Raw genomic sequence first — 21969 nt, forward strand, 5'->3', positions numbered from 1 at the left:
CTTAAAATTTGGTACGTTGGTAGCTTTTTACCTAGGTTAGCATATATGATCCTTTTTTCCGAGAAGTGGACCAGGGACCGATCTATTCGAAAAAACCGTATTCATGGCCCGATTTGCTTAAAATTCGGTATGTAGGTAGCTTTTTGCCTGGATTAACATATAGGATCCTTTTTTCCGAGAAGTGGACCAGGGACCGGCTATTCGAAAAAATCGTATTTATGGTCCGAAAAAATCGTATTTATGGTCCGATTTGCTTTAAATTTAGTACGTAAGTAGCTTTTTCCTAGATTAGCATATATGATCCTTTTTTTCCGGGAAGTGGCCAGGGACCGACCTATTCGAAAAAATCGCATTTATGGTCCGATTTGCATTAAATTTGGTATGTAGGTAGCCTTGTGCCTAGATTAGCACATAGGATCGTTTTTTCCGCGAAGTGGACCAGGGACCGATCTGTTCGAAAAATCGTATCTATGGTCCGATTTGATTAAAATTTTGTACGTAGGTAGCTTTTTGCCTGCATAAGTTTATAGGATCCTGTTTTCCAATTTTCATGCAATTTCGAATATAAATAGCTTTAAGCAACCACCATACCAAGGGGCGAATTCGTCACTAGGCACGTTTTTTGCGACAATCAGAACAGCTAAAATATAATAATAATATATATTTCTATACTAATATACTTAAAAATATTTGGAAGATCGTTGATGAATAAAAGAAACAGAAGGGGGCCAAGGTCACATGAATTACCCGAGATGAACATTTTTTAAAGATAACCTCGTGGTCTAAAGCCACACTGATAAGGCCCAATAAGTTCATTGACGGTGGGTTTCTGTCACACAATACGCTCAATAAAACCTTGCAACCTATGCTTAGAAGGCTGATCCAGCGTAGTTGGCACATATGGCGGCGTCGCCTTTCTTGTGGATTGGGCAAAGCACACTTAAATTCCAGCCGTCGGGCATGCGCTCACTGGCCATATTCTGCATAAGAGTTTATGTATGTACGCTATCAACTCGCCATCGTACTTGAATAGCTCGGCTGGCAATCCCTCAGTTCCAGCAGGTTTGTTGTTTTTAGCCGTGTAATTGCTATTCATACCTCGTCATATTCAGGCGGTGGGACATAGAGTTCGCCATAATCGACTGAGGGCTGGGTTGTGTCTTTTCCATCACTTTCATCACTGGGGGGCCGGGCCCCCCTAACTTCCAAATTTCAAAAATAGTACCTCGAAATGCTTGCTTGATAATTTCGGGCCCCCCTAAATTTCAAGGTTTTTCCTATATATATATTGTATAACAAATTATACTCCCAACTCTAACAAAATAATTAGTAAATTGATTTAAAAAGTGCATATGTGGATCATCCGGTTCTGTATCAAGTTATTATCTCTAACTTCAAAGCACTTCCATTTTAAAAGGGTAAAAATCTGGCTGCAGTCGACAATGAGCAAAAATTGATTGAACGGAAACTATAAATAAATTTATACTTTTATTTTCGTTGTTGGTGTTTCCGACAGGGTAGGAGTGTGATGTAATGTGGGACGATTTTCCGTTATCCCTTGTCAAATTTGGTTTGGAGACAAACCGGTTTCGGCGTTGTGCCATCTTCAGTGTCATTTTTCGTTCGAACGGACCGAAAATCGTTCCACAATAAATTTATAGTTCAATTGTTTATTACTTTGTCTTTAGGTTTGTGTATTTTCTAAGCGTACAACGAAAGTTTTGAATCACAGAACCAATCTGAGATTATTGATAAAACTATAGACCGGTTGGGTGAACAGCCAAGACGTTTACTTCTTAAGTGTGACAAAACAAAATCAAGTAATATATTTAGCATAAATAAATATACCAGCCTAAAAAATCTGCGTACTCAAAATGTTCAATACGCCCTCATATGTATACATACATACATATGTATATCATTTAAAGTTTTGTCCGGCTATTTGGTATATTATACAGGTATGTAGAGCTATGAATTTAAAAAATTCATCAGGGTTTAGTTGAGATATTCGTTTTTGGCCACTATGTTTTGTACATTTCCCAGCACTGCAAAGCTTTTGACTGTCATTCACCTGGGAGTGGCCAGAAGTGGTTCGTGTGCTTACGGTTCAAATCGCAGCTAACTACGTCCGGAAATTTATATCCATGAATCCTCTGGGTAGCGACCGAACGCTAGTTTGGGAGCGAGGTAAAGTGGGAGGGCGTAACACCCCGCGCGCGCTGGGTTTTAGTCCCGCCACGTTAAAACCCTGCCCAATGAAAAAAACATGCCTCGGATGATAACCCCTTCTTTTGATGACGATCACGGCAAACATAGGAAGGACTATGATTTTAGGTATGCACTTGGAATATCCGAACCCTTAATCGGGATGGTGCCTCTGCCCGGCTGGTTGATGTCCTAGGGAATATAAAGGCTAACATCACCGCTATCCACGAAATGCGATGGACGAGGCGGGGAAGGTAAGCGTGGAGCCTTGCGACGTCTACTACAGTTGCCACGTAAAGGAGTGTTTCGGTGTTGGATTTGTGGTGGGAGAGAGACCGGCGTTTACTCCAGTGGACGAAAGTCTAGCCACAATCCGCATCGAAGCCAGATTCTTCAACATCTCATTCATATGTGCCAATGCCCCGATGAAAGAGAAGGACGAGGCATCCAAGGCTCTCTTAGCGTAGAGCGTACATATTAGCGCTGCCCCCGACATGTATAAAAATCGTGCTTGGCGATTTAAATGCCAAGGTGGGCAACGAAGAGATCTTTGGTGCCAGTGTCCAAAAAATCAGCCTCCACATAGAAACGGCGGGCTGAGGTTGATCCACTTCGCCGGGGCCCGAAACTTGGCAGTATGTATTACTGGGTTCTAGCATAAAAAGATCCATCAAGCTACATAGATGTCTCCACATCGAAAAACGGGAAACCAAATCGAGCATGTTGTGATAGACGGAAGGCATGCTTCCATGTTTTAGATGTACATATGTACGTACACTCCGAGGGCCAAACATCAACTCGTACTACTATATTGATGCATCTAATATACGACCCAACCTCGGGGAAGTAAAAAAAGGGCCCCCAACAATGCAGGGAAAGTTCAACGTCGAAAAGCTGCAATCAAAACAGACGGCCAATGGATTCGGCGCTCGACCCTCACACGTGCTGTGAGAGAGCACTCTTCAACAAACCGACTTGCGCGAGCAGTGGAACCACATTTCCCGCTCATTACTGGTACGATGAGGAGTGTGAGAAAATGCTTGAAATGCTGGCCGACAGAAAAAACACCCGAAATTTTTAGCAGAGAGTTCAGCGACTTACGGAAGGTTTCAAGACCGATGTCCAGAACGTACTCAGATTATGGAGGGACCCTTTTGAATAGCAGAAGCACTGCAAGAAGTGGAGAAGACGAACCCGAGGTCCCACTCGATGACGATGGAGTCGTTATCCCAGCGCCTGACTATGACGAAAAGTGCCTAAGCTCCTTGAGCTGACGGCCTGTCAGCTGAGCTATTTAATTACGATGGCAAGGAGGTAATAAGGTGCATGCCCGACGACTGGAATTCTAGTGCGCTCTGCCTAATCCACAAGAAAGGCGAACCCGCCATGCGTGCCAACTACCGTGGGATCAGCCTTCTAAGCATAGGTTGCAAAGTCTTATCGAATGTATTGTCTACCATAGACCAGGTGTTCACAGTACGCCAAATCTTGGAAAAGACCCGCGAGAAAAGGATCGGCACTCACCACCTATTTGTTGACTTTAAAGACGCCTTCGACAGCACTAAAAGGAGTTTCCTATATGCCGCTATGTCTGAATTTGGTATCCCCTCAAAACTCATACGGCTGTGAAAAATGAAGTTGAGCAATACCACCAGCTCTGCTCTGTTGCCGTTCGCCACCAGACGGGGTTACAGACAGGGCGACTCTCTTTCATGTGACTTCTTTAATCTGATGTTGGAGAAGATAATAAGATCTGCAGAACTGAACAGCTCAGGAACAATTTACTACAAGAGCGTGCAGTTGCTGGCTTATGCCGATGACATCGACATCATCGTTGGATAGGGAAGAAAAGCGAATGGGTCTGGTGGTAAACGAGGACAAGACGAAGTATCTCCGTCATCAAACAAACAGTCAGCACATTCGCGCCTTGGCACCCACGTCACTGTTGACAGTTACAATTTCGAGAAAGTAGAGAATTTCGTTTACTTGGGAACCTGCATTAACACCGATTATAATGTCAGCATGGAAATCCAACGCAGAATCGCTCTTGCCAACAAGTACTGCTTTGGACTGAGTAGGCAATTCAAGAGTAAAGTCCTCTCTCGACGTACGAAAACCACACTATAAATCACTCATCATGCCCTTGCTGGTAAATGGCGAATTAAATTACAGCGGCTCAACTGGCTTGACCATGTCGTTCGACCGGACACCGACGCCCCAGCTCTGAAAGTATTCTGGCTTCACTTGGCATTTCCAATTGGCGTCAGTTGGTCAAAATCGCTTTGGCGGTTACAGCGCCAAATAAGAAGAAGAGGAAGAGAATAGATCTATAACCCTATCAGTCACACAGTGTTATAATCCCGACGAAATCCTTGACGGTGGTACCGGGAGGGGAACGGTACATGACGGTAGGAAGTTTAGTTTGGATTAAAGTCTCACACGGACGGGGTTAGGCTTTCGATGCTTCCTCCTCGTAAAATAAACAGTAAAAAGTAAACAATTTAAATCGACGAATAGTTTTATATCAACTTTTGTGAACTTCTGTTTATTTGTTTTTTGTACAACATATTTACCTCTATTGGTTACAATAATTTTAAGGTATAATAAACAATTTTTTAGTAAGTAAGTTATTGGTTTTGAATTTTTTTTTGTATGGCATGCCATAACTGCTGTAATGAAAGTTTCAAAGAAACACAATTTGTAAAGAAAATTATTGTTAACTTTATTATTATTTTAGAAGAAAAAACTCTTTCTGACGACTCGACTTGCTTTTCATAACACTCGCTTCACTTTCACTCGCTTGACTTGATTTGGAAAGAGTATATCAATGCCATATTTGAAATCAAATGAGTACACTGCAGCTAAACATTGATTTCAAAACTAACTATGAATCTCACTGTTTGTACGGTGTTTCTCACTAACCTTATACAGTTCACAGCAATGTGTTCATACTGTTTAGATGGAAGTGAGTAAACATGCTGTTGTCTGCTAGACACGAATAAAGGCGCGCCACTGTTTTGACTACGAAAAAGGATGCATTGGCGGAAAAAGGCACGTAAAATAAACTTCGGCGAAAAGTACATGTAAACCTAGTTGACGGCGAAGAAAGTTGCGTAAACATAGATTTATACCTAGCCAAGAACTGTCATTTCAGGATTATTCCCCAAAAACTCTTTGGGGAATGTACATACTATTACACTCGCAAACATAGTTGACCGCGAAAATAGTTTACGCGTCTTTCTTAGCCGTCGACTAGGTTTAGGCGTCTTTCTTCGCTGAAGTTTTTTTATGCGTTTCGGCTCTGTTCTAAATGTGTGATTTTACTGAATGTACTTCCAAATAAAAAAGGGATGAAAAGAGGACTTTCTATCACTGGTTCTTAAGGCCGGGAACCTACTTAGATGAGTGAGATATGAGTTCCGTTTTCGTAAGCACTATCAGTAATAATTTTTCTGATTTTTACTGGCCGTCGTTTTCGTACGCCAAAACTTGCAAGAAATTAACAAAAGAAAGAAAATTGAGAGAGCAAATATGACAGCTGAGTTCGAAACAGAAGCTGAAGAAAAACAGCTGTTGACTTGATGCTGGGTGCAGTTCACAATAAAAGAGTTGTTTGGAGCAATGACTAAAAAAGCCTGTAAATTATGCAAAGAGAAGCTGTACGACGCCATATATAAATTTTTTATCCCGGCAAAACTAATACAGCTATGTAGACTGACGTTGAGATGAAAGGCGATTTCCTCTCGAATGGCTTTTTTAATCTGATGACGGAAAGCATAATAAGAGCTGTCACCATATAGAGAAAAAGTACGGTGTAGCTGGCGTATGTTGATAATATAACAGCGTCGACCTAATAAACAAGGCATCATCGCGGCATTATCCAGTTTAGAAAAACAAGCGAACGAAATTTGGCGGTGAACGAGAACGAGACAGAGTACCTCCTGGCAACACACAAAAAGTCCTCGCGTTTTGGGACGCACGTAATTGAGGCGGTTATAATTTTGAAGAAGTGAAGGATCTTGTCTACCTAGGATCCAGCATAAACACCACCAACAGTGTCAGCCTGGAGATCAAGCGAAGAATAACTCCTGCCCACAGTTGCTACTTTAGGCTCGGTAGGTAATTGAAAAGAATCGATGAACAAAAATTACGCTCTATAACATTTGACATCATGCCCATCTTTTTATATGGCACAGAAACTGTGGGTGCTTTCGAGAGAACTATTTCGAGAGAAGCACTGAAAAATATGGAATTATGAATTGTACGAGCTCTTCATCGACATTGTGCTGGCTTGAGCATGTTGTACCCATGCATGACGAGGCTGCATTGAAAGGATCCTTCGACTCCGCACTCATGGGTGGACAACGAAAGAAAGGGCGCCGGCGAACACAATGGAAGAACCAAGTGCAGAAGGACTTGTGTGAACTCGGAGTGTACAACTGGCACATCCTCGCAAAGAAAAGAGGTACTACGTCTCAGAGGAATATATAAAAGTCGTCTGAATTCCATTTCTTGGTAAAAAGCATCAGTTCCGTTTTGTTCGGATTCGCACTAAGTTCACTTTTGGAAGCCAACGAGTGTAATCTGAACAGAGGTTCTTCTAACACTTTGCTAATCGATACTTATTAGGCTGAAGTTTTTTGCTTTAGTGGGCTCTTTTTCCCGGTTTGGAAATGTCCATACACAACTTGACTCATTTTTCAGCTTATACTGATGCTGGCTGTGTAGACCATTTATAGGCAGAATTCGGAGCAATTTTATTTAGGCATTAAAATACTAACGGAGGATGGTTCGGTGCGCCGAAGTGAAAAATTTTTGACTGCTATTCACCTGGGAGTGGCCAGAAGCGATTCTTATGCGTACGGTTCAAATCGCAGCTCACAACGTGCGGATATTTATATCCACGTATCCTCTGGGCAGCAACCAAACTCCCGTTTGGGAGCGAGCTAAATTTAGAAGGCGTAAAACTTCGCTTTTAACTTTTTTAACTTTATTTTTCATTACATATACATTTTTTCTGAGTCTATCTAAAATTATGTTAGCTTATTTTTAAGACCATCAAATAACACTGTTCGTGAGTTTTTAGAAAAGAGTAAAGCATATTTGTGTTTCCGAAACTACAGTTCCTTTAGAACATTTTGAATCACACATTTCGATTCACAAGACGTGTTAACCGTTGTAAAATCTTAACCTTAACATTTTTTTTTGTATTAGAGGATTTATAACTACACAGAAATGTTTTTGAACTGATAAAAAATTATAATTAGCCCCCCCTAAAACCATTTTAACCATTATTACACATAAAGAAATGTTAAGCTTAACGACGCTTAACACGTCTTGTGAATCCCCTAGCTGTTTAGTTTTTCTCATCACACTAGGTGTTATTAAAATTTGCACACTGTCACATGAGTGTCCTAACATTTATGATTTATTACAATTCCCTCATTTTATTTTTCAGCTATTCCGAGGAGAAATGTGGTCACTATTATTACAATACCAAAACGAAACAGTCACAATGGGACCATCCGCTTGACGCGGTCTATCGTGAATTGGTTGAACAGGCGCGTCAAAAGCATGCAACAATAGTAGCCACACCTGTCATAGATAATTCCGACGATGCGTCGCAACTGGACTCTGGTATACGTAGCTTACAAGGCAATGATGAATGCGACAACACCAACAACACAAATGAAATGTCTTCACCTGTGAGCAACGTAAATGCAAACTGTACTGCAAGGCCGGCCGCTGTTGGCCCGTTTGGTGGTATTGGTGCCGCTACTCCCAGCATTTTTGGTATAGGATTGTCGAGTAATTCAGGTTCGGTGTCTAATAGCACAAGTACCAGCGGATTTAGTGGGGGTGTGAGTCGATTTCTGGAATCGAGAAGCAAAAATTTTGGACTGACTTTTCAGCCAGTAAAAGGTTCACGTTTTGAGGTATCTAAAACAAATCCACAAATCTCGTTGGCTATGAAGTTTGGCGGCGAGAGCTTTTCCTCGAAGCTAGCGGCGGCAAACAAAACCGAAACAGCTTTAGGAGCAGCGTCTGGTGGCGTAGATAAGCGTGCTTTTGTTCTATCAGGTACTGGTGCCATGTTCCTAAAGTCACGAAAGCAAATGGAAGCGGGCTTGAATCAGGCCACTGCAGCCATGCTTATAAACAGCAACTCGAGTAACAACATCATTGTTGAAGGTGTGGCCGGTACGCCACCGGGTGTGAAGGGCATATTGCGTGACTCAAGCTTAACAGATATGCGTCGAAGATTTGAGAAGGAGGATCCAGAAAATGGCGGCGCGGAGGATAAAAAAAGTGTGCGTTTCAATTTAGAAGAGACTAAAACACGCGGTTCCCCAGAAGAGGAGCCGAGCAGTTCGCGAAAGCTTACACAAAGCCCAGAAGCGTCAGTTTACTCAGACGACGACGAAGCGGAAGAAGATCCTTGGGATGAAGATGATGATGATGAAGTTGATGCTTGTGCAGGATATGGCGCACTGGGCGGGGAAGGTGGAATACTTCGTAGTCGCAATCCATTCTTGATGAACGATGAAAAACACATCAAGGACATACAAGTCATATCGGTACCAAAGGCACAAACTATACAAATGCTTAAAGCCCAAAGCCTTTCAATAGATCTGCCAGAATGCGATCGTACAAAACTATCGGAGTTGGTGCGTCCACAATGCACTGAATCTGGTAGTCTGCCACAGCCGGCATCTGTAGTGAGCTACCTGGAAAAACTAAAGGATAATTCTACAACTATTAAGCCCTTGTACGAAGATACAGATTCCGAGTCGAAGGGCAGTTCAGTGAGGAGCTTTATAATAAATAAATCCGAACAAGATTCGGTGAATTCGATAGTACCGGCGAGCAATCCATTTGAGGCGGAAGAGAGTGCACCAAAGACTAGTAGAGAAAGCGAACACGTTGAGGTTAAAACTATGCCAGAAAAGACAGCTTTGCGTACGTTTAAAGTGGCTTCGAAGCTTGTTGGATTCCTGAAAAAAGATACTAATAAGACTGAAGGGGAAAACGACAAGGAAAACGAAATTTTGAGACAAATGGCGGAGAGGGAAACAGTGAAGGAGGAACGTGAGCTTTTGGAAGAGCAACTTCAGAGTCAAATAGATGCAATCAAGGCTGATCACGAAGAAAAACTGAAGAGCATTCGTCAAGAGTATGATTCGCGATTGGCAGCACATCGCCAAGAATCGGAGCACACATTTCAGACGAGATTGAGTGAATATCGCGTGCATTTGGAGGAAGAGTTGAATATGAAACGGAAAGCTGTGGTTGACGAGCACAAAGCTCATATGGCTACGTTACAAAAGAATCACACCGAAATATTGCAAGACCTAGAACGAGACCTGAAAAGTGAAGAAGAAATAATTAAAAAGGAGCATGTACGTAAACAATCGGAAATGCGTGATAAACTAGCACATGAACTAGAACTGGAACGGCAGCGCATGCGTGAAACAGGCGAAGATAGACTGTACGAGAAGATGCGTTGTGAGAAGCGTTTACTGGAAGATAAGTACCGCTGTTTGAAGGAGAAGTATGTCCGCTTAAAAACGGATGTCAAGTTATCGTTAGAGCGACGAAATCGGCGCCGTGAGGCACAGGCACTGCATCAACAAAGCCTACACACGAACACCACTACAACGGGCTCGGAGACTGAGAGATCCATATCGAACAAACCGTCGATTGGAAACAGCGAGAATCGTTCGCTTTCACTGTCGACCTCTTGTCAGGAGCCAGGTGGTGCTAGTGTTGGCACAGTTCCCCACTTACTGCTAGCTGGTAAGGGCGCGAAGCCGCCGGTGCCACCGAAAACACATCTCACGCCTGTGTCAAACAGCAAGGAGCATGGTCAGGCCGCACGGGAACGCTCAAATGAGCGCACTCAAATGACGGGTATCCGCAAGCCAGGTATCGCATCGAAGTATATTAAACACTTGCAGGTGCAAGACGACACGACCACCTCGATCAGTCAGTCAGACACAACTATATCCAATAACTATTGCAAGGGACGCTACATTCCCGCGCCAGTTTTAAGCGACAATGGCAACTCTGACTCAGAGGCTGCCTTCCAGTGTAATCAAGAGAACAACAACAATGCGCGTGGTAATGGACAACGTAAGAAGGTATTCTCTCGCATGAAGTCCGCATCCACGTCACGCCTCAACTCAGACAATTACAAGAACGATCGACCATGCACGCCTGTAGAGAATTTGCGGCACCAGCTACAGAAACTGGAAGATTTGGAAGATCAGTTCCCTGAAAACACACTCGACACCACATACCATTTGCGTTATCCATTTTCAGATATATCAAACGATCGCGCTGGTGCAGGAAACAGTTCGGAGCTTGAGTTCTTTAAACATCGCATTCACTTGGAGCGTGATAGTGTGCGACGTGCCAAAGAATCTTTACGCACACAACGCACTAATTTCCGCGCACGCCAACGTGAGATCAAACAGCGTCACAAGGCCTCTACCACGCGTCATTCACTGGATCAGCTCATACAAGAGGAGAAGGAATTGACTGAAATGGAAGTCAACTTGCACCGCACACGCGCCTTATTGGGCGAGAAAGTTATACGCTTGCGGCACTTGGAACAGAGTCTTTTGCGGATTTACGAGAAGGAAAAACCAACTATGGATTTACTCGGCATGGAGCAGAAAGACGATGCGACGCTGAGTGATCTCTCATCGCATTCAAGCTCAGGCTTTAGCAGTACTGATTTCGCTAGTGGCGGGGACACGACTAATTTACAAAAGCGCAAGGAGACCTACCATCAGGAATCAACTGAGTGCATACAAAATCTTGAAATTCTCAATGCAGAGATACGGGAAATTCTTGACATACTAGGAAAAAGTCAGCAACACGGAGGTAATGCAAGTAACCATACATAATATTTATATATTAGAATAATATATTTCCTACAAGGAAAATATTTTCTTTACTTTAAAAAAAATACTAGTATCAGCGGTAAGTGAACAGCTGTAACTATAGTGTCGCAGTGAAATTCGTCAGAGTAATCCAGGGATGGTAATTATTATAAGTAAAATAACTTAAATCAGAATTTTTTTCGCTCAACGGAAATAATTATTTTTTGATTTTTATTTTTTCGGTCACAAATAATGATTAGTTTATGATCTTTATTTTTTCGCTCAGAGATAATAATTATTATTGATTTTTATACCCGAGCGCACTTGTGCACAAGGGTATATTAATTTTGTTCACATAACGGTTGTTTGTAACAGCCAAAACGAATCGAGATAGATATAGACAAATGTATACCTAAATGCTCAGACTGAATAGAGAAGTGGATTAAGCCATGTCTGTCTGTCCGTCCGTCTATCCGTCTGTCCGTCCGTCCGTGTACACGATAACTCGAGCAAAAATTTAGATATCTCAACGAAATTTGGTATGTAGGTTTCCATTAATCCGAGATAGGTTTGTATTGAAAATGGGCGAAATCGGACTGTAACCACGCCCACTTCCCATATAACGGTAATTTCCAGAAATACGAAAACTGCGATATTTTAGTAACTACTGAAGATAATTCACCCAAACTTGATATTTACAATAATTTTCAGACGAAAAATAAGAATATTATAAATTTTTGGAAAATATGCGCAGCCACGCCCACTTATGGTTACATGTGTATATCTTGGTAACCGCTGCACCAATTTCTTCCAAACTTGGCACAGTTGTTGGCCTTGGTACATCATACCAATTGGCCGAAAAGTTTTAAAATCGTACAATAACCACGCCCATATCACATATAAGGGTAATTTAGAGAAATACAAAATCTTCGATAAATCGCTAAATATTAAAGCTAATTTATTCAAAATTGATGCTTGCAACAATTTTTTACCAAGAAATACGTTTGTGATAAAATTTTGGAAAGTGGACGTGGCACCGCCCACTTATGATCACATATATGTATCTCAGTAACCGTTACACCAATTTGTACCAAACTCGGTATGGTTATTGTGCTTACCACATAGAAGCAAAACTTTCAAAATTATTGAAATCGGACTAAAATTACGGCCGCTTTTCATATAACGGTGTATTTCAGAAATGCTTGAAACTTCAATATTTCGAAATTTAAAGACGCTAATTTACTCAAAATTAATACACCCCGGCTTACCATGTAGCGGTAGCTTTCGGAAAGTCGAAAAAACATATATTTAATACTTGCGCCGGGTATTTAATGTTCGGCTCCGCCCGAACTTAGACTTTCTTACTTGTTTTTTTTTTCACTTAGAATAATTAGTCGCAATCAGCAGAAATTTTGACCTGCAAATTTTGGGACTTATTACTTTTATTAGAGTGTCGCTACCTCTGAAAAGAATATGTCGGAAATTACCCTAGTATAGCTTCTGAGTTTTTTGAATAATCATTACTCTTAAGTGAAAAAATAAAAATCAATAGCGAAAAAAGAAGAAAAATCATAAAATAATTATTTTTGATCGAAAAAAATAAAAGTCAGATTTTAATAATTATTTTTGATTTTTATTCGTCTTGACCTGGACACTCACCGACACAGCCGCTAAACTTAAACGTAGAATACGCGATATTATCAGGGTCACATTCAAGTTAAAAACGGTACATGAAATATTCGTTTTGACTGTATTGAATTAAACTTAATAAATCAATTGGGGGACTCCCAATGGTGTCATAAGTGCCGTATTGTTGTATGTCGTCAACTTTAAAAGCATAAATAAATGTTTAAAGAACTTGAAACTACAACCAACTATTTTTTAACACTGCGAAAATTCAAAATATGACTTTGATGGTACTTTGCGAACCCCCTTAATATATTTTTTAGGCATTTAAAGTTTACGACATACAACAATACGACACTTACGACACCGTTGTGAATACACCAAATATTAATTGAAAATATTAAGAATTAGCAATAGAGAAGCAGATCCACATTAACTTCAATCATATGTACCATCTGTTTATAAATAGGCATATAATACATATGCCATGACATGTATTACTACTTGGATTAATTTTTATTTCCTTTCATACTGCAGAAATTATTATTACTTTTTATATTAGCCTAGGTCCCCGTATTACTATTCTTCTTCGTGTTCGTTCTCGTCTTCTCATTATCCACGTCTTCGAATTTGTGCATAATTTAGCTAAGACTTCTGAAACAGCTGGCAAACCTCCTAAATATAGTTAAAAAATAAAAAACTCTCGTGTGGCTGATATTGTGATACCTACAAATTTCATGTGCCTGATGAATTAAGTTAATTTTGCTTTTTTAAATGCGTGACAACTATTAGCGTTTTCTTTTCTCAAAAAAAGTTCTGCCCTTTTATATGGGAACTCTTGCTTTGCGTTGCCCTGAAACCTGGGAAAATGTTGCGTTTTTTATATGAGAATGAAACAGAAAATATACTACTCCATCACAATTTATTTATAGAACTTAATAAAGCGGAATTATTCACTTGGCCTGTAAGTCTTTAACAATTTTAAAGCAAAACACTTATTTCTGATAGGGAAAATAATTGCATTTTTACAAGATTAAATTAAAAATCAACCATGCAACTCTCACCCTCACGTTTATTTGGGGGCAGAAAAGGCAGCACTTTCGCCGGATCAGAGCGCAACCTGCTGAGAAAAGAACACGACGCCTTGTGAAAGGGCTGAGAAAAGAACATGAAAATGTGACAGCGCTAACACAAGGCAGAATAAGTGCAGCCTTTTTTCGAGAAAAGAAAACGCTATAAGGCATCCAATCCCGGACCATTTTGTGAATCCCGGGATTTCGGGATCTTAAATTGGTAATTCCGGGATCCCGGAATATTTCGGGATATAATTACCATTAATTAAAATATGCTAACAAACTAGTTTTGCAGTCTTTCTTTAGTGCGAATACAAGAAATAAAAATAAATTTGTGTTTTTAGGAAAAGAAATATAAATATCTTTATTTGATATCAGTTTAAAAAGCTAATTACAAACTGAATAAACTAAAAACTAAAAAATTGTAATTCATTCATATTGCAGACGAAGTCATTTTAACAGTTGTACCTTTTTAAATTGATTTGCTTAGTAAAGACCAGAAAATTTGGGATATAAAATTACACCATCCTAATCCTTGTTTAATTCTCTATAAAAAACATGTTCCAAAAATTGGGAGTTTTTTAAGAACTATTTTTAAAATATATTTTTTTTATGACGAGGTGGTTTATTTTGTGAGAGTCAACAATGAAGTCTCTACGATGAACAGAACCCGAGATATAACAATTTGAAGAAGTACGTGATTATTTAGTCAGAATCACGAAAAAATCCAAAATTTGACAGATCATATGTATGTATATTCGAAGAAAAAAGGAAAAATATGAAGCCAATCGAAATTGTGACACCAAATTTGGTGTCCGGTATGAAAAAGAATGCCTCATATGTATGTTATATATGTATATTATAACACAGAATAATAGTAGTATTAGAATTGTAATATATTATTTGATTATTTGTAGGGTTGCATTTTATAATCCTTTTATGCCATTACAGTGTCTGAATGTCGTTTTATTTTAATTTGGTAGTAAATTAAATTATATCTAGGGATCCCGGTATCCCGAGGGCTTGATCCCGGGATTTCGGGACTTCAAAAAGGGCGCGGGACTCCCGGGATTCGGGATCCCGAATCCCGGTACTAGATGCCTTAGTGAGAACGCTCCTAAATACAGTTCAGAAATAAAGCCTTTTTAAAACCATTTCGTTTGATACCCATATTTTTTAAACAGGTGGCAACCCTCTTAATTATTCTAAACATTCAAACCAAGGATATCTTGCCACCTTCGTTTCACGTCATATTTTAATATTTCATTTAGCTTATGCTTACTTTAATTAAATTCTAATTTTAAAACATATGGCAACCCTATTCAAAGTATTTTAAAACCAAAACCTTGTAAAACCTTTTTCGACTGTCACAAATATTCCGATACATATTTAAATTGTGTATACTCAGAAGAAAATATCTCTAACCCATGCCAATTTATACCCATGCTTTAATAATTCATTTGATTTATTAAATAATTTGAGTTTAACTTTTTCCACAGGTGGAAACCTTCTTTAATGTTATAAATTCTCAAACTAAATATTTCATAATAATTTAATTTAATTCGACTTTTCAAACATATGGAAATCCTGGCAAATTATTTTTAAACCAAAACCTCGTTAAACCTTTGTTTCTAACACTTGTATTGTGATACATATTTAAATTATCTATTTCTCTTAATTAAAATTGAATTTAATTATAAAATCAGGTGGCGACCCTGAAAATAAAGCTTCTTCAAAGCATTTTTGATTTACATATATTCATATTGAAGTAATTTATTTGACCTATTGTTTATATTGAATCTAAGTTTGTAACAAAGTGGCAACCCTCTGCAAAATATTTTCAAACCACAACCTCTTTCGTCGGACATCCATATCAGGATAAACATTTAATTTTGTCTGCCTTTATTTAAGTCGAACTTGCTTTTTGAAACATGTGGCAACCCTTCTACATATAATTAAGAAATAAAGCATTTTCGTAACAATTTCGATCGATACTCAAGTGAGTGAAAATCACTCAAGTGGGCCACCCAAAATTGGACGGTCAAGATTTTTTCGCACAAATCACTTTATTCGGTTTACAGCCATAAAAAAAATATAATTTGAGCGATTTTGCTAAATTCGAAGTTTTACAAGAGTTATTGTTATTAACTTTTTTTGATGAATTCAGTATTTATTTATTATACACTGATTCATAGCATGTATCTTGCTGATTTTTTCCACGATAATAGTTAATTAGGGTTGCCAACCCTGCTATAATATATAGTATTGTGCTATTTTTTCGGTCTGCATACTACAGTCAGTCAATAAAGTTTAGGTACAGCGAATTTTTTACAATACGGGCAACTATTTTTTTAAATATTTTATTTTTCGATAATTTTTTATAAAAATATGGTCAATTCTACAGCAAAAAACCCAAAATTCAGGGTTCCGAACCTTGTGCAAAATTAAAGAAAATTCCGCAAAATTTCATTCAAATATTGCACTTTTTATTTACGCTCTCTAGAAAGAAGTTGGGTATGCAGTTTTTTAGCCCATTCAATTTTAGTATAACAAAGTGCAAGTTTGTGGTGGCTAGGACTTACCATTGATTTTTAGGAATTTTTTTTGTTGAAGGTGTCGCTCATTTTCTCCATATAAAATAATGTTTGATAATTTTCTTTAATTTTGCACAAGGTTTGGAACTTTTCTTTTTGGGGTTTTTGTTGTAGAATTAACCATATTTTTATAAAAAATTTGCGAAAAATAAAATATTTAAAAAATAGTTGCCCTTATTGTAAAAAATTCGCTGTACCTAAACTTTATTGACTGACTGTATATACTGTTGAAAAAAATATAGTACGGGAAACTACTACATTTCTTCTATTATAGAAATATATATATTTCAGTAATTTGTAAGATAATATGTGTTTTAAAATGGATGATTTTTATACCGAAATAACAATATTAAAAGAAATATTCTTCAAAATAAAAGGTCTTGGTGAGTTTATGAATAGAAAAACAGATCAAAAATGGAAACATTTTTAAAAATACTGATAATGAATTATCAAATTTACTTAAAATTATTTCATTTCTACTCTCAATTCTTGCTAATTCGGCATTCACTGGAAGAGTCTTTTCTGTTATGAATGTGAAATGGCGAGACGAGAGAAACAAAGCGATTAGCGCACGAACGAAAAATTATTTTGATTATTTTGATTTACATTAATTTAAATATTGATTGTGATAAAGCATATAACACTTTCGTGGTTAACAAGGAATTGTGAAAGAAAAAAGATTTCTACTTACTTTGTTCTTTTAAATAAAATACTATATATATTGGAAGTGTACTATATTTTTTCAGTTTTTTTTTTTTTAAAGTACTATAAATATCTTACAAAATGTTGGCAATCCTATAGTTAATTAGACACGGTTTAGCCTGATTGTTTCTATTTTTCTAATAACCATTATTTTGTATACAATTTTAATTTTTTTTAATTTTTTTTAACAAATGGAAATATTTATTACTTCTCGATCAGATTTTTTAATCGGTTACATTGAATATCAATCCTTATTCAATAACACATTATTTAAAAGCAAAAAAAAAACACGGTGCTTTTGCCTTCATGCCGCGTGCCGTGCGGACTCGCAGCGAGTGTGGTGCAACCAGAAAACGCTAAAAAAAATTAAATTTATTTATAAAAATAAGCATAGATTATTTAGTAAAATCTTTTTTAAAGCTGTATACATAAATATGTACATACATAACATGTATTTTTACATATGTATGTACGTATGTATGTACATATGCATGTATTTTGTCTTTAAAGAGAAAAATAAATAAAGAGGAAAGCACTTTTTAACACCCCCAAAGTAGTTTGCTACTTGTACCAGTTATGCTGTATACCTGAATGAAATACAATCCTTGGTGAAAAAATGTATTTGTGGATTGTTGTTCAAGAACATGTGTACATATGTATGTATGTATATGCAGATATTAAACAGTAAGTAAAGTAAACAAAGAATAGAGGCCGGTCCACATACCTATAACTTTGGCGTTAATAAAAAAGTAAAATACAGCTATGCCTCGTGAGTTTTTTTTATATATTTCCAAAAATGGGCAGCCTTTCTGTGGTTTTAAAACAAGGCATATAAAATCATAACCCTAAAAAATACATTGGATCTTTTTAACTAGAGATCTGCACGATTATCAACTCAAACAAAAAGCTCTAATCATTTGAAGAGGTTATATTGTACATTTATAAAGTAGTACTAAATTTTAATAATTAAATTCAGTAAAAATTAACATTTTTTGCTACATTTTTTGCATTAAATCCAGAAAGTTTTAGGGAAAACCGGGACATTTCAAGGACGTGTCCTGGAAAACCGTCGAGCACTTTACCGTCGTCCGCTGCAGTTCCGGGTAGAGCTGAATTTCTACAAAACTTTCTACTGCTTAAATACCTTTTTTAAAACGAATATTTCAAATAAAAGCTTACTTTGCTTCTTCAAAAAATATTTCAAATATTTACTCGTTTCTTCAAAAAAGTGTTTAAGTATAGTTGATGGATAGTTTTTGAAACATTTATTTTAACATAAGAAAATACAACGCATCGTTTATTAACTTTTCCCCCTCTAAAAACGAAACGTCCCCTTTTCTATAAATACAAAAAAAAAACTCGCGAACAATATAATTAATACATTTTTATCGCTGGTGACGACCACGCATTATTCTCTAAACCTTAACCTTGGGCCGCGCCTTCTTTGCCCGCATAGGCCCTTGAGAAACCGCATTAACGCGACACGTAGACGTGTAACTCCCATTTTGGCAGCATTCGAAGTAACGCTGGAAATCGCTGCTACCCGCGCTACTGCCGTGGCAACCAGTTTTGCCTTTGTTCCGAACTGCTGTCTGCGTAGTACGTTTATTGGCGGTTTCACTATTGAATCTACAAATGCCAAATGTGTTTTTCTCGCAGCAATTATTTCCTGTGACTGACATTAAGACTGTTCAATTTGTTCTCCTTTTCCTCCTTCCAGCGCAAAAACATTTCACGCCAAGACTGCATTTCCAATCGCTTTTTGAGACAGTAATTTCTTGGTACATGAATCTGAAAGAGACGATCGATGTCTTCCATTAAATGGGGATTGTGTTATTCAATATTAAGCAATTCTGCTGGCGTAACACGCTCCAAAACGGGACGTAGAACTTTGAAAGGTGGAGTACCAGTCTATTTCAAAGCATCGATATTATTTTGCAATATTCGTACGCGATCAAATAATAATGGCACTTGTCCAAACTTACTACCCGATTAAATTTTGGTACGCATTATTTTCGAAGATGTACCATCATCAAAAGCTTCTTTATTTGTGAGTGTCTGTACATCTATGGAGCTACAACTAGTATGTGGTTTTTCATTCATGGTATACTTGCCGAGTGTACCCGCAGTAAGTGGCTTTCTATTGCTTAACAATTTTTCAGACTTCTTTGTTGGCTTATCAGCGAAATTTCCCCCTGTTGAAGAATTGATGCCATCATTTGAATTACTATAGTGCGGACGTTTCCTGTTGATCTTGCCGCTATCTGGTTTCGTATATGCTATCAACGAAAAAGGTGGCTCGATTCTACACAGATCATCATGCCTGCCTTTGCTGCTTCAGCGCGTGACTCGTTTGGTGTTTTGCCATACCTAATGTGACCAACTATTTCATAGCTCGAAGAAGTACAGGTTACGTTGGGCTAAGTTAACGTCGCGACCCGATTACGAAATATTGAATGCGGCTAATTTCGATCGCTGAGAGCTCAGTGTTTGTTCAGAAGTGCCCGCCAAAATGCTTCCATCTTAGCCTCACGAAAGTTGGACAGTCTAAAAGAAAGTGTGGAGATGATTCCACTTCATCTTCCTCTTGACAGCTGATACAAAAGGATCAGTCGAAATTCCTAGTCTCATTGCATGATTACCAATCGCACAATGTCCTATCAGAATCCCCATCACTAGCCATTGAGAGATAACGTGTTTTAAAGTGCCCTATAAAAACATTTGCTGCAGCAGCGAAACGTCTTCTTTTCCTTTTTTATGTCACAAAAGGACTCGGCTTCCCTTAGCCTGATAGTGGTTCGTGCTGCGACAATTCTGTCTGCGATATGCGTAGGTACCGTGTTCAACATATGTATGTTAAGCTCCAGTGTAGGTGTGGTTCCTAATGCTCCGTCAATTCCTGTTTTACAAGTGTAGCCTTCTCTATTGAGTTTCACCAGACAAGGGCTCCTTGAAACAATATAGGCATAAATCTGGCTTCCTAGAGCTAATGAACTAATTTGGGCGAGAGACCCCACCTTTTACCGATAGCACCCCTACAGCGGTACAAGGCAACCGATGCCTTTCCTACCCTTTTCTCAATGTTAGGCTTCTACGACAGCCGCCGTTGATCGCCCTCCTAGTTACCTGGTTCAGGTAACCTTGAGCCAAATCAAAAAGGGTGTATAGAAATCGTCCCTTAACCAAAAGCTCCACATCATCTACATAGGCGATTACCCGACAGCCCACTTTTTCCAATTCCTCTAAAAGGTCGTTTACAACCGCAATACAGAGCAGGGGAGTGGGAACACCACCATGTGGAGTAGTTCTATTGGCTCTGCACTGATTGCAGACGCTCCCCCACCCCGCCGCGACTGTTCTGTCACGAAGTAAGCTTATTAGGTTGGTTTCAACCCCTATATTATGAATATACTTGACTATTGCCTCCGAAGTGACATTGTTAAAGGCTCCTTCGATATCGAAGGCCCCTACTGCATAATCTTCATGCGTGAAGGCTTCCTCTGAGCACTTTAGCAATGTGTGCAGGGCGGTATTCACCGACCTTTTCTTGCAATAAGCATGTTGAGCTCTTGAAAGACAGTCACCAGTAATCGCATTTCTTATGAACAGGTCTATCAGTCTCTCTAGCGTTTTTAGCAAAAACGGGGGAAACATGAGAGCCTTTTCCGGCCTTCGGGATGAACGCAAAACTGACTATCTTCCAAACCTTGGGGATGTACCCGGTCCTCATGCAGTTCGCATAAATAGGATCAAACCAATTGCACCACACCTTCAGAGCTGCAAAGCTTCGCAGGTGTGATGCCATCGGTCCCCGGCGACTTTAATGGTTTGAACGAATTTATCGCCCAGGCCATGTGACGGACCGGGGAGGAGATCCTGTTACCAGTTAGCGACAATTTTCGAATCGCTATCGTTCTTTTTGGCGCAAAAACCATTAATATCCTAGCGATCCGGAAATTGTCGCTGACTGGTTACAGAATCTCCCTCCTGAAGTACAAAATATCGCAAATAAGTACATTTGACTGTACTTCGAAGTACGAAGTACGAAGTACAAGAGCGAAAAAAGAAGTACTGTACTTCCGAAAGAAGTACGGTTGGTCACATTAGCCATACCCTCCTTAGTCCTTGACTTCGGTGTAATTCGTATTTTGACGATTTACTGTGATAAATTCATAATTTATTGACAACAATTGAAATTTGTATTTTTTAAAAAATGACTGAAGTTGGAAACTTTGTTTTTTCAATTTTATTATTTACTAGCAATTACCCGGCGTGCTTCGCTGCGCCATAAATGTATTTTTGTGTTGTAACCCTCTCCCAAAACTCGTATGACCTCATTTATACAATATATTTAAAGAGCTTTATGAAGTAAGATTTAAAAAAAATATTCGATATATGAAGCATTGTTTACTTTTTTGAGTGTGGGTGTTAATTAATATCTTTTCGAAGGTAATTAGAAAATATGTAAAGTACACACTTTCTTTTGGAAATTTAATTTATAATCTTATAACTGGAGTCTACTATCGCACCCTTTCCTCAAACGTGTGCTAATTCAATCATATTTTTTGTTACAACGCCGAACAATTGTGGGTCGATTGCTTCATCTGGAATTTCCGCTGAGATGACTTTATCAATGTTTTTTAATAATTGTAAACATTCGCCAGCTGTTTCTGTTTATTTATTAGTAAAAGGCAGGACTGCCAATCTTGCGGCAAAATAATAATAAAAATCCAAAAAAAACACGTAAAGCCAAACAGAATTAATTGCAAAACGTGCAATGATACACACATTACATTTCTTATGTGCACCCTCCACACAGACCCCAATCACTTCTGAAAATTTCATTTTATGTGCACCCTCCACACAGACCCCAATCACCCC

The 21969-nt window shown here is 38.5% G+C and overlaps 1 protein-coding gene across 1 annotated transcript in view; it reads left to right on the plus strand.

Annotated features, from left to right (window-relative positions):
• LOC118748980 (centrosomal protein of 164 kDa) overlaps positions 1 to 21969 on the plus strand; it is a gene marked incomplete in the record, with an annotated part of 117755 nt that overhangs the window by 31774 nt on the left and 64012 nt on the right. Inside the window, 1 exon segment of the mRNA XM_036483753.1 lies at positions 7664 to 11094. Coding sequence (XP_036339646.1) covers positions 7664 to 11094 — 3431 coding nt within the window.

This window comes from Rhagoletis pomonella, unplaced genomic scaffold (genome assembly GCF_013731165.1).
Source record: "Rhagoletis pomonella isolate Grant_MI unplaced genomic scaffold, Rhpom_1.0 Rhpom_scaffold_00013, whole genome shotgun sequence".
Lineage (NCBI taxonomy): Eukaryota > Metazoa > Arthropoda > Insecta > Diptera > Tephritidae > Rhagoletis > Rhagoletis pomonella.